This window comes from Enhydra lutris, unplaced genomic scaffold (assembly GCF_002288905.1).
Source record: "Enhydra lutris kenyoni isolate GAN:26980312 unplaced genomic scaffold, ASM228890v2 scaffoldscaffold47, whole genome shotgun sequence".
NCBI lineage: Eukaryota > Metazoa > Chordata > Mammalia > Carnivora > Mustelidae > Enhydra > Enhydra lutris.
This window is the reverse complement of record NW_019154131.1, coordinates 2,300,402-2,315,192: the sequence shown is the minus strand read 5'-3', so window position 1 is coordinate 2,315,192 and position 14,791 is coordinate 2,300,402. Positions and strand designations below refer to the sequence as shown.

General features: G+C 37.6%; 1 protein-coding gene across 2 annotated transcripts in view; it reads right to left on the bottom strand.

Annotated features, from left to right (window-relative positions):
* Positions 1-14,791, bottom strand: part of LOC111156570 (lysine demethylase 4C) — a 467,853-nt gene that overhangs the window by 326,655 nt on the left and 126,407 nt on the right. For both annotated transcript variants that reach the window (XM_022517552.1, XM_022517553.1), the window contains exons 7-8: positions 8,862-8,965; positions 4,323-4,460 (exon numbers count right to left, since the gene is read on the bottom strand). In XM_022517552.1, coding sequence (XP_022373260.1) covers positions 4,323-4,460; positions 8,862-8,965 — 242 coding nt within the window. The remainder of the gene's footprint in view (positions 1-4,322; positions 4,461-8,861; positions 8,966-14,791) is intronic.

The window sequence follows — 14,791 nt, the reverse complement described above, 5'->3', positions numbered from 1 at the left end:
GTCGCCAAACTGTGGGAAGAACCAAGATGCCCTTCAACAGACAAATGGATAAAGAAGATATGGTCCATATATACAATGGAGTATTATGCCTCCATCAGAAAGGATGAATATCCAACTTTTATATCAACATGTATAGGACTGGAGGAGATTATGCTGAGTGAAATAAATCAAGCAGAGAGAGTCAATTATCATATGGTTTCACTTACTTGTGGAGCATAAGGAATAACACAGAGGACACTGAGTGAAGGAGAGGAGAAGTGAGTTGGGGGAAATCAGAGGGGAAGACAGACCATGAGAGACTGTGGACTCTGAGAAACCAACTGAGGGTTTTGGAGGGGAGGGGGGTGGATGGTTGGGAGGGCCTGGTGGTGGGTATTAAGGAGGGCACGTATTGCATGGAGCACTGGGTGTCGTGCATAAACAATGAAGCTTGGAACATTGAAAAAATAAAATAAATTTTTTTAAAAGTAGGGCTTTGTAAAGCTCTTTTCTAAGTCATCAAATTAAGAAATATTGGTTTGTAATATACAAAATATAACCAGTACAGACCCACATGCTATACCACATTAATTCTGTCCCACAAAGAGACTCTGTCTTGGAAGCTTTTATGTATTCTTACCCATGTGACAAGTAAAGGAGATCTCATTTCCCCTAGTCCTTCAACTATGAAAAAACCATGCCATTATTTTTTAAATTATCTGCCCCCCTCAAAAGCACAACTCATCCCTTGTGAATAATAACTATTTCTTTTTTTTAATTAGAGGCTTAAAATATATTTTTTCAAGTACATGTGTTTGTAGGTACCCTAATCTCAAATAACCATAAAAACATAAAGTCATAAAACTTTGGGTACTTGAAGGGGAAATATTTATAGATAGATAGGACTTACAGGACCCCTCAGATGCTACTATACACAAATATAAAACTAGCCCTGAGTATAATAATAGCTATCATTTAGAATAAACTAGATAAAGCAAAGAATTCAGTAGGCAAAACTTCGTTAGTTTAAGAATTAACTTAGGCATCCTCAAAGCTAAAAGTTTATTTGGTTTTTTCTTTTTTTTTTTTTTTTTAAGATTTTTTAATTAGTTGACAGACAGATCACAAGTAGGCAGAGAGGCAGGCAGAGAGAGAGGAGGAGGAGGCAGGCTCCCTGCTGAGCAGAGAGCCCGATGTGAGGCTCGATCCCAGGACCCTGGGATCATGACCTGAGCCAAAGGCAGAGGCTTTAACCCACTGAGCCACCCAGGCACCCGTTTGGTTTTTTCTAGGATTTATTTGTTTGTCAGAGAGAGAGAGAGAGACAGAGAGAGCAAAAGCAGGGGGGGAGCAGCAAGCAGAAGGAGAAGCAGACTCCCCGCTGAGCAAGGCGCCTAATGTGGGACTCCATCCCAGGACCCTAGGATCATGACGAAGGCAGATACTTAACTGACTGAGCCACCCAGGCATCCCAAAGCTAAAAGTCTTCTAGGTACAGTTCATAACTAATCCATTATACATTTGTTCCCAGCAAAACACAAAAATTAACTGTCCAACTCACAAATTTTCCCAAGATTAAAAACTACACACACACATGCATGCACACATCCACACAATACAGTATTCATATTGCTGTGTAAAGAAATAGACTTGGAGATCAATAAAAATGTGTCAAAAAAATTACAAAGACACCAAAATATGCACAAAAATGCCATCATAGCACCCTACAATATAAGAGAACTTATTTAATGAGACTAATCAAGAAAATATTAAAATTGAGGGATATAAAAAATAAAATAAAATAAAATTGAGGGATATGATTTAAAAAAGCATAAGTATGTTTTAGTGAGACATTCAAAACTGTAGCCATTATAAATTTAGTTTCCAGTTCCTGTATAAAATAACTGAAATCAGTTACATCTACTCACAGAAGACTCTTAATATATCACCATGTCAATTATTGACTGGAACTCTCTGTGGTAGAGAATATACTGCCCTAACCTTCCCATCCCCACCAACAAAGATATCCATGTCTCAATCCCTGCAATTTGTGAATATGTCATCTTATATGACAAAAGGGATTTTGCTTGCTCTGAAATGTAGGAGACCACATGGAAAGACCTGAGAGATACCTCTAGGAGCAAAGACCTAGATAACAGGCAGCAAGAAAATGGGAACTCAGTCCTACAACCTCAAGAAACTGCATTCAGTCAACAACCTGACTGAGCAAGGAAATGGATTCTTCAACAGCATCTTCAGTAAGAAATGCAGCCCCGCAAAAATTCTGATTTTTGCTTGGTGAGACTAATATCAAACTTATAACCTATAGAACCATGGTAAGTGAATATTGTTTTAAACCAGTACTTTTATGGTAGTTTGCTCCAATAGCAATAGAAAACAAATACATTCTCAGAGGAGGAGAACCACATCATCAAAAGTAAGGGAAAGGTAAAGGCAACACCTAAAAACATCTCAAACACATGCAATTAAAACAATTTTTAACCAACTAGCCAAAACTGCATCATAGTCATTGAACAATTTTGTACCTAGCAAAATACCAGAACCAAGACAGTCATATTCTTTAACTAAATTGAATGATATAAATCAACACAGCATGAGTGGATATCCACATACCTAAGATTTTTTTCCCCTCATAATGTCTATGGGGTGGAGAGGTATTTCTAATTTATATAGGAAGAAACTAACAAAATAAATAAATGACTGTCCTAATGATATGTGGTTAGCTAGAAGAAAAATGGGACCTTAGACCCCTGCCTCCTCCACTATGGTGTTCTACTTCTTAGACCCACAATCCTAGGCTCTGTCAGCTGTGATTTCAGAAAGGACCACTACCCAACCTCCCTCCCTTGGTCATACCCCAGTCCCATTCCACAAGCACAAAGAAATGTGGAATCCCACCAAGAACATTTTAGCTTTGGGGAGAAGCTATTCTCCCCAGGGTACCAATACCATGAACTAGATCTGAAACCCACAGTAAACAAGCACCAATTTTTCTGGTAACTGAACAGCTGTGATAGCTGACTTCTATGTCAATGATTAAAGATGCAAACCATAAAATAACACACCTTGCTAGAACTATGGGTCTATGCCTCCATTTCAATGCAGATACAAGCATTACCTTTCTGTGAAAGCACTAAGTAACTGGCCAAGACACATACTCTGAGTTTTCTATTTTTTTATTAGGTTTATTATAATATGAAGAATGTGTAATGGGAAGAAGTAGTTCAGTTCTGTTCCTTTCTAAATTACCCCTCATAAACAGAAATTACTCAGAACAGAAAAAGTGTTCTAATAGCAAGAGGTTTCTTTTTTTCGCAAGTTCACACAAATGCTTCCTAGGCTGTCAAAGGGCTATAGTTTCTTTTTAATATACTATGTAATTCTCTAAATACACATCTAAACTAAACCTAGTGTTCTCTTCCCTGAATATATTTCTATCCAAGTTCACCCAGTGGTTCTATATGCAAGTTTTATCAATGTAGAATGAATAATACTCATACTGTGGCCGAGAGACAGCCATATAAGTTGTATGTGTCACGTTCCACTAAATCTGTGTCAATTTTACATACTCTGTAAAATATACAGTTTCATTTAGAAGCTCCCCTCTGCCAGCCTGTACTTCTGCCTTCAAAGCCACAGGAAAGAAAGCAACCTAATGGAAGCTACCACCTCTTTGAAGATGTCTTCTATTTAACACCACAGGGGGAGATTAATTAAATTAAATAGAAGTTATGCCCTGTGAATGAAAATACACAGTGTGTGAACTAAATTAAATATAACTGAGCAGGAGATGCAAAATTTTATACCAAATTTAACATAAAGATATATTTCTTGTTAAAGTATATTCTATATTACTTTCAAGAAATTCATGTTTGTACTAAAGGCAATTTTAATCATTTCTTCTTACCATCCTCCCTCAACCTCTTACTACAGTTTTAACAGAAACTCTCCTCTGTAAGTAGTTGTTTTCTAAGCCATGGACTAAACTCAATTTGGACAGAGCCAAGTCTACCTAACGTGGAGCCACAGGGAGCCACTAAAAAATCTCACAAAAATACAATTGTTAGCTTTAAGAAAGAAAGCAAATATCAGCTGCATAAAAATTACCTCTGCTCCACATTAATCTCAAAACAGAGAACTATAGCTACAAATGATAATATAGCCCATATAAAATAAATATACCTGGTCTGAAATAAATTATCATGATAAGAAGCACACAACATCAATGAAGGAAAAAAACTGCTGCATGTGATCTTAGGTTTCCTGCTACAATAACCAGAATACACATTTAATTTATGCTTTATTTTTGAGGCATAACTTACCAATTTAGCAACTTTCCCATAGTCAATCCATCGAACTGTAGCAAAATTTGTAGATTCTGCACAGTTGAAACCATGATTAAACCCAGCATGGTAGCCATATGGAAAAGTGATCATAAATTCTCCAGCCTCCTGAGTGATCTGTAGAGTAGAAAACATATAATATTTTCTAATTATAAGACTTTCTAAGTTGCAAATACAATTAAAATATATTTCCAATAAAGAAAAGAAAAAAATGCCATGATATCAGAGCTATCTAATATAAAAGAAGTAGCCCCAGATCTTTACCCAATCCATTAACAGTTAATCGGGAAACATTAAATGTTAATCAGGAAACATTAAAGACTTTTCTAAACAGGGTATGACCCTGTTTACAGCAATGTTGTTCAATCATTCAATCCATAATCAAAGATATTATATTTTATATGAAGATGTTTTTAAGTTATCCAAGTAAATTTGTTTTAGCACTCAACCTGCATATTTTAATACTTTAAAAATTCATATTACTGTAGTTCTGTAATGGGACCTATTTTGACTCTTTTTTTTTTTTGAAGTTATAGCTATAGAAACTCTAATAATGCACCCTCAACAGGGTTTACTATGAATTTTGTTGCTAAAGAGTTGGGAGTATTCACCAAATTATTCTTTCATAATACTCAGAAAATATACAATTAACTATATTACATTTAATAGTAAAATTTCTATCAAAGAACTCAAATATGTATGTGTGAGTGCATCTTTAAATATAATTAAAGAAACTTGGGTAAACCAGTCAGAGCTTAAAAGCAAACATGAGAAATACATTTATTCTATTCCTATTTTTTAGGTTAAAGAAATCTGGCTTTTTATAACCACCAAAACACACAAATCACACCATGAGCTATAGAAAAATAGTAATGCAAAATTTTTCTGCTCTTTTTTTAAAAATTTACCTATACTATGATGGATTATCAAATGTATTACCTATGGTTCATTTTGTCACCATGGTTCAATTCAGTCCTAAAATGCTGAGAAATGAATCTGGGAGTACGTATGTGTATGTAGACATATAGGAGACATACTGTATAAATACAGATGCACACAAGGCAATTCAGTTGCCATTTTAGGTATACAAAAATGTTGTATGTGGAAGTATTTTCTTTTACAACAAATCTGAAATTTATCTCATCGCCCTCTGGCCCGTGACAGCCCAGAAGGTGTTCTACTACAATGAGCAGCGCTCTGCTGCCACCTGGCAAGCAAAGAACGACTCCTCAGAGTTCAACATGGTTCCAGATCCATCATTCTGAGCCACATGACAACACAGCCTGGTTCTCTCCTTTCCTGGTCTAACTGAATTTCATTAATTATAACTGGGCTTGGAAACTAGGCACTTCCCTGTACTATGTGATAAAACAAAACTCAAGCTGGTCAACTATTTCTAACCCTACACATATGGGTGAAGAGGGTAGGGTTGCTGCCACTGGGATAAAGTAACTACCTTCACTGCTCCACTGAATCCCACCCACAATCCTTTTCTACTCTACCTAGAAAACTCTGTTCTTGCCATGTTGAAAAAGAGTACCTGTTCCCATTGAAAGGGACTCTAAATTTTATGCTTCTATGTAATTCCCAGAAACAGTGAGTCTCAGTTAGCCAAAATATTTTTTGGCTTATTTTATTGCCTCTGTGTAATATGTACATAAGAAAGCACAGTGACAGAAAAGAACAAGTCCCTTTTATTAAAAGACTAAACAATCATCACAATTCCATATCATAAAAGAAGTTGGAAAGGAAAGTACACATAATCTAAAAGCAGATATTATCAGTTTATTAAACATATATATACATGTATGTGTGTGTGTGTGTGTGTGTGTGTATAAAATTGCAAATACATTGAAAGAAAAAGGAAAATAATGTTACTTTGACTGTGAAATGATTGCCTAAAAAGAGGGTCAAAATGAGGAGAAAGAAGGCTATGCAAAGCCCTTTTATAGATCATCTCTTTTCATCCTCATAATAGTCCTATTAAGTGGGTATTATTATTATCATCGTTCTCCAGCTAAAGTAACTGAAGCTCAGAAAAATTATGTAATTTCCCCAAGTGACAGAAACAGGAATGAACTTGGGAAGTTTAATTCAGAAGCCTACACTACTCTGTCCCATGTTACATTATCATCATCAGAGAATAAGTTCCTCGAGGAGTACAGAGTCATCACATATTCTTCGTCAACATGGAAGGGGAAATGGCAGTATTTCGCATAAAAAACTGCAAATGTCAATCAGATGGTGAGGCACTGGTGTCTTCAGAAGCCATGAAATGTCCCAACCTCAAGAGATCAAAGGAGAACCTGTCATCTGGTGATTTACCAAGTAGTACTGAAAAGCCACAGCCCAGAAAGGGGTGCAGGGCACCTGCCTCCTTCTCCCCAGAGCTTGAAAAGGAGCTACAAGCTCCAAAGGCCTCCAGTCCTAGGGAAATGAACCAATCCCACACTCTGCTATTTCACATGACCCTCTCTTCAAAGACCAGCTTGATCAGTATCCCTCACCAGCCCTAAAATCATTAAGGATTTTCTGTTCTTGGGAGACTAATCCATTCATTCTCCTCTCTCTTCTAAAATTCCAACTTAAATAGAAGTGTCTAATTAAGTTAATGCCAACCACCTAAAAGAAAGACTCAATGATGATGTGTCTGAGACTGAAAAGCCCAGTGCCTAGAGGTATCTGTAAGTAAGACAGAACCTCACAGTGGCAGTGGCCCATCTGGGGGACACAGCCCCTGCCCTCTGTACCTGTGACAGTGCTGTAGTCCATCACCAGCTTCTCTCCACACATAGGCACATCCCCCACAGTATACATCTCAAAGACCTGCTTTTTGTCAAGGCTAAGACTATGCGAGTAAAACATTGGTGAGAGCATCCCTGTCACACAAGACAAATATGTCTCATCTCATGCATGAATACAGCATAGACAGTTTGTGAGTGAGCAGCCACCACCTCCAAGTTGGAGAATGACTCCTCATCCTTACAAAAATTCTACACTGAACAAAGCTGGGGGTGGGGGGATGTGCTTTCAGGGCTGGGGATTAAGAAGAGGTAAAGATTTAGTCACAAGTGAAAAACTTCTAAAGTGAAAAACAACAAATATTATGGGAAGAAAAGTCAAATTAAAAAATGAAGAAAAAAAGATGAAGAAGAGAGTATAGCTATTTATTAATATGTTCACAAGTAGCTAATTACTAAATCCTCTTCTAACTGAGATGAGCTTTTATTTATCTGGTCAAAAGCTTTTTGTCACTTTGGCTTCTTCACATAAAACTTCTCATGTTCAAAAAAAAGTTCTCATGCTCATAATAATTCTGACCCAGTAACTACCCATGGGCACAAAGAAAGAGGAACCTAGTATGTACTGAGTCTTACAGAACTTAATCTTCAGAAATATTTCAAAGAAGCAACTTCTGATTATTCAATCATCAGGCAATTTTATTCATAATGAACTCTCAATTGTTTTATGTCTGAATATGTTTAGAAGCAACATACTGGTATCATAATCATTGATTCTAACCAACCAAACTAACGATAATTGTTCTGAGTTCTTTTTTCTTAAGATTTATATTTACATAAGAGAAAGAGAGAGCATGCCTGTGCACACAAGTGAGGGGAGGGGAAGAGGGACAAGAAGACTCCCTCCTGAGTGCCTAGCCCACGGGAGGGGCTCCATCCCAGGTCTCTGAGATTATGACCTAAGCCATAGTCAGATGCTTAACTGAGCCACCCAGGTGCCTCTGTTCTGAGTTCTTTTTAAAAAATAGATCACACATACATAAACTATGTTGTTCATATAAAAGACTTTAATGTAGAAGTGCTACATCTTATTTTGTTGAATGTCCTGCATTTTATTTTTAGTATTATTATAAGTGAACTATAACCAGCATGAAATTATAGTAAATGTACCCTGAAATAAAAGTAATTTAATGGGGGGTGCCTGGGTGGCTCAGTGGGTTAAGCCTCTGCCTTCAGCTCAGGTCATGATCTCAGGGTCCTGGGATCGAGCCTCGCATCAGGCTTTCTGCTCAGCAGGGAGCCTGCTTCCCTCTCTCTCTGCCTGCCTCTCTGCTTACTTGTGATCTCTCTCTCTGTCAAATAAATAAATAAAATCTTTAAAAAAAAAAAAAAAGGTAATTTAATGGGGCACCTGGCTGGTTCAGTGGGTTAAGCCGCTGCCTTCGGCTCAGGTCATGATCTCAGGGTCCTGGGATCAAACCCCACATCGGGCTGTCTGCTCAGCAGGGAGCCTGCTTCCCCCTCTCTCTGCCTGCCTATCTGCCTACTTGTGATCTCTCTCTCTGTCAGATAAATAAATAAAATCTTAAAAAAAAAAGTCATTTCAAATTAGTACTCAGATAAATAATTGTTATATTATAAAACATGAATCTGAATTTTTCTCCCCACATCCTAAAAACCCTATTTGAAGTCAAGGATATATTAGTTTGTGTTAAATCTGTCTTACATATAAATACTATGCATACAAAATGAATGTTAAAAAATAATACTAATTTACCTTATCAAAGGGAATACCATATTTCTTCAATACTGACGGAGATATCAGTGTCATCTTGTGGCGAAGAAATGCATCACACCCTTGAGAACTGCTTGGGAAAAAACCTAAATGGAAACAATGAATATAAGTAGTGATTTGCCAATTATGATAAAATTTCAGATAGAGGGGCGCCTGGGTGGCTCAGTGGGTTAAAGCCTCTGCCTTCGGCTCAGATCATGATCCCAGAGTCCTGGGATCGAGCCCCACATCAGACTCTCTGCTCAGCCAGGAGCCTGCTTCCTCCTCTCTCTGCCTGCCTCTCTGCCTACTTGTGATCTCTGTCAAATAAATAAATAAAATCTTTAAAAAAAAAAAAAAAAATTTCAGATAGATTTTTTTAAAGCTTATGTTCTAGTATTCTCACAGAAAGACAGTTCTATGCAAACATACACCAACTCCATCAAAAAAACCCTGGTACTAAAAATTAGAGTCAGAATTCTTAAAAGCTAAAGGATACATCTTTATATCACTAAAGGCTGACCTTCCTTACAAAAAGAGCTACCAAGAATTGTTTTCACAAGATATAAAATTACTAAGCCTTACAAATTTCAACTTACAAATTTTAATTCAACCTAATATCTGGTAAATGGAGAAAATAATAAAGATGGTTAGGAAAAGTTAATACACATTTTAATATAGAAATCTCTCATTTTAAGAAAGACTCCTAGAGGTGATCGTTCCAAATGCCTGGCAAGAGAAGAAACAGCAGTTCCCCACCTTTCTGTGTTTCTTTCTGATCAATTTAATACAGTTAACTGCTACTGTAGATGATGCTGCTATTAAAGACAGGAGTGCATATATCCCTTAAATTGGTATTTTTGTGTTCTTTGGGTAAATTTCACTCATACATGGAATTTAAGAAACAAAACAAGCTAGCAAATAGGAAAAACGACAAAGAGAGGCAAACAAAGAAACAGACTCTTAAATATAGAAAGTAAACTAATGGTTACCAAAAGGGAGGTGGGTGAGGGGAATAGGTGAAATGTGTGATGGGGATTAAGAAGTGCACTTGTTGTGATGAGCACCGGTGGAAGTACTGAATCACTATATCGTACACCTGAAACTAATATTACACTGCATGTTAACTAACTGGAATTTAAATTAAAAGGTTAGCTGCTACCAATTTCCTGAACCAAATTCCCAGACAGCTCCAGTCAAATGCTTGGAAACCTGTCCCACCAGTCTGTGTGGGAGCAGTGTTTTGAGCAGTCCTTTAAAAGAGGAAGCTTAAGATGCAGCAACCCTTTTGCTCAATAGTATATCAAGGACCACAACATAGTCGTTTTTCTCCACCACTGACTTCATCCCTGCAGTTTTTGTCTGAGACAGACTCATTAATTCAGCCACGCAAGCTACAGGAAAATGAACATGCATGATGCCCTGCTCTTCGCCTTACTTACTCAGAGAGAAACACTACCAACGCAAAGCAAGTGGGAAAGCAAGAAGGGGAAGTGGGAAAGCAAGAAGGGAAAGAGACACAGGGAAAAGACAGAGAAGAATCCTAGAGAGAGAACCCAGAAAGAAAACAGAACTCACCAGGAAGACAAGGTGATGCACATGAATAAAGTGGGAAGATGCACAGAAGCTGTTTAACTCCTTCACTGCCAAAATGAAGACAAAGCCACTAGAAATGTTACTTATCTAACTCTATAGCTCACTACATGCAAATAGTTCAAGCATGTGACCAATTTGACAAAAGGATTACCAGTATTCATTAACTATGAACAATTTTAACCTCATAGAAGTGTTTCACAAGAATATTTTTAAAGTAAATCGAAACCACAATGAGATACCATTCTAACACCAGTCAGAATGGCTAAAACTAACATGACAGGGAACAACAAATGCTGCCAAGGCTGTGGAGACTGTTGGCAGGAATGCAACTGGTGCAGCCACTCTAGAGAACAATATGGAGGCTCCTCAAGAAGTTAAGAGTAGAGCTATCTTACAACCCAGCAATTGCACTACTGAGTATTTATCTAAAGGATACCAACATAGTAATCCCAAGGGGCACCTGAACCTCAATGTTCATAGCAGCAATGTCCACAATAGCCAAAATGTGGAAGGAGCCAAGATGCCCTTCAATAGTTGAAGAGGTAAAGAAGATGTGGTTCATATATACAATGAAATATTATTCAACCATCAAAAAGGATGAATACTTACCATTTATATCCATCACATGGATGGAACTGGAGGGTATAATGCTAAGTGAAATAAGTCAATCAGAGAGACAGTTATCATATGATTTCACTCATATGTGGAATATAAGGAACAGCGCAGAGGATCATAGGTGAAAGGAGGGAAAATTGAATGGGAAGAAATCAGAGAGGAAGACAAACCATGAGTGACTCTTGAGTCCGGGGGAAACAAACTGAGGGTTGTGGAAAGGGAGGTAGGTGGGGGGATGGAGTAATTGGATGACTGGCATTAAGGAGGGCATGTGATATGATGAGCACTGGGTGTTATACGCAATAATGAATCATTGAACACTACATCAAAAACTAATTATGTACTGTAAGTTGGCTAATTGAATTTAAATTAAAAAAAAAAAAGAGGGGTGCCTGGGTGGCTCATTGGGTTAAGCCTCTACCTTCAGCTTTGGTCATGATCTCAGGGTCCTGGGATCGGGCCCTGCATTGGGCTCCCTGCTCAGCGGGGAGCCTGCTTCCCCCCCTTCTCTGCCTGCCTCTTGTCTACTTGTGATCTCTTTCTGTTAAATAATTAAATAAAATCTTAAATAAATGAAAAAGAAAAAATATAAATAAATAGGACTTATTGATGCCACCATGGAGTATGTGATCATCAGAAGGAAACAGATCAACTAGCCAGGAAAGAGCCATTAGGGTATAAGGAACCACCTGTAAAAGGTAGGATGTTCTGCTTAAGCATCTGCATCTGAATTTTTTAAATAAGCTGGATATTTTAAAAGTATATGGCAAAGAAAATAACAGAAATACTATCATTCCAGGGGCTCAGTCGGTTAAGCATCTGACTCTTGATTTCACTCAGGTCATGATCTCAGGGTTGTGAGAGTGGGCTCCATGCTGGACATAGAGCCTGCTTAAGATTCTCTCTCTCCCTCTCCCACTGCCCCTCTCGCCCCTCACTCTGCCTCCACAGTCACGAGCACTTTCTGTCTCTCTAAAAAAGAAAAAAAAAAGAAAAAGAAATACTACCATTCCCTACAATACCAATAGGAATAAAAGGAATCATTTTGTCCTATATGGTCACTTGAGGCAGCCCTCTGTATATGGTTAATATATATTATATATAAATAGAAAATAAAACATTATACCAAATAAACAACCCTATGAAAAAAAATGCAGATTTCAGTTAATGGAGAGAAAATACCACACTAATGTAATGGCCATATCTACACAATAAGACATGCTGAGTCTTACACCACAGACAGTAAAGCACAGGAGGGTGGTCCCCAAACACACAACCTATGGAAACATTTTTAATACTACAATTCAAATGGATTTATCAAACTTCTGAAATCTGTAACTCTGTGCATCCCAAATGAATTTACTTTTAAATTAAAATCAATGAAGAAAGAGGAGTCTATTCAATTTTCTTTTGATACAGATTTGTAATCAGGACCTGAACAATATGGTGACTGGTCATAAGTTAATTTAAATTGGGAAACCACTGAAGTAAGGTAATTTGCAGCGTATTAAAAACTTTGGCTTAGAATTTGTATTTACAACAGGCCATCAGAATTATATTTTACATTACTGGAAAACACCTCATAATCAGCACAAATTATACTCAAGCACATGCCTCAAAATGAGTTTTACCTCAAAATATCTGCAGGAATACATGGTTCATATTCACCTCACCCCACAGTATATGAAAAGTATTTTATCAACATATAAACAACCCAGTATAGCCAGAATACTATTAGATACAAAATGATAGTATTTTCAAAAACTCAGAATTATGCTGGCTGAAGAAATGTTGGTGTATTTAATAATAAGTAAAATAAAAAAACAACTTTGGGATCACTTGCATAAAGAAACAACAGTAACGTGGATAGAAAAGATAATATTTAAGTAAAAATTCAACTTAAGACAAAGTTTTTGAAGAGTCACCAAGAAAAGAAAAAAGATAGTATGTGTTAAAACTTCTGCAAACAAGGGGGCGCCTGGGTGGCTCAGTGGGTTAAAGCCTCTGCCTTCAGCTCAGGTCATGATCCTAGGGTCCTGGAATCGAGCCCCACATCGGGCTCTCTGCTCAGCGGGGAGCCTGCTTCCTCCTCTCTCTCTCTCTCTGCCTGCCTCTCTGCCTAATTGTGATCTCTGTCAAATAAATAAATAAAATCTTTAAAAAAAAAAAAAACTTCTGCAAACAAGTTCTTCAAAATATGCCTCTCAGAATCATTTTTTCTACTCTAATATTTGCTTTCTTGACATTCTCTTTTATAAGTTTTGAATAATTTATTTAGATTAAGTACTCTCTGGAAGTTCTATTTTAATGTTACTACTGTAACAGTCCATAAAATTTTCCAGTTTACCAGTCACACAGTGCAACTATCTGCTCTTCCACAATATTGGAAATCAAGAAGTTCCAATAAAGAAAAAGTTTTAGGGGAGCCTGGGTGGCTCAGTGGGTTAAAGCCTCTGCCTTCAGCTTGGGTCATGATCTCAGGGTCCTGGGATCGAGTCCCGCATCGGGCTCTCTGCTCAGCAGGGAGCCTGCTTCCCTCTCTCTCTACCTGCCTCTCTGCCTACTTGCGATCTCTGTCTGTCAAATAAATAAATAAAATCTTTTAAAAAAATTAAAATAAAGAAAAAGTTTTACATTGAACCTTCAATCATCTAGTTGTAGAAATAGCAGCTAGCATCCCACTGCCACACCTCACACTCCATGGTCTCTAACTAATATGCTATATGTAGAACACACAGAATAAACCTGACTCATAATTCTGTAGGATCTACTCTTGTCGTGTTAGGTCACTTGTTTTATTCTTACATAAAAACAAACACATTAAGGGAACAAGATACAAAATCTGCATGAGTGCTGTAGGGAGATGGGGTTTCAGTCTCTTTTTTAAAAGATTTTATTTATTTGAGAAAAAGCATGCAAGCACATGTGAGGGGGGTGGTACAGAGAGGGGAGGGAGAAGCAGACTCCCCACAGAGCAGGGAGCCCCACGTGGAGCTTGATCCCAGGACCCCAAGATCATGACCTGAGCCAAAGGGAGATGTTTAACCAACTGAGCCACCAAGGCACCCAAAGTATCTTCTTATATAGGGGTATTTTGGTAGGAGCATTTGAGAGTCAGACTACAAGGTGCAAACTATGCTATGGGATTCCATATAAATCTTACTAAATCCCCTCTTACTGGTGCTTAACACACATGCTTATTTGAGCACCAACCTTCCTCTCTCCTTTAACACCCTTGACAAACACACACTTCTTCACTGGTATAAATTGGAGAGCTAAGTTTTAGACCAAAGAGCTAATTGTTGGAAATATTTTTTTATTATCTCTATAACTTTTATTTCTTTTCTTGTTTTACTGATTTTTTATTGTATTGTTAGTCACCATACAATACATCATTAGTTTTTGATGTAGTGTTCCAAGATTCATTGTGTTCCATGCAATACATGCCCTCCATCACCAGGCTCACCCACCCTCCCCTCTAAAACCCTCAGTTTGTTTCACAGAGCCCACAGTCTCTCATGGTTCATCTCCTCCTCTGATTCCCCCCCTTCACTTTTCCTTTCCTTCTACTGTCCTCCATGTTATTCCTTATGTTCCACAAGGAAGTAAAACCATATGATAATTGACATTCTCTGCTTGACTTATTTCACTCAGCATAATCTCCTCCAGCCCCATCCATGTTGATGCAACAGTTGGGTGTTCATCCTTTCTGATGGCTGAGT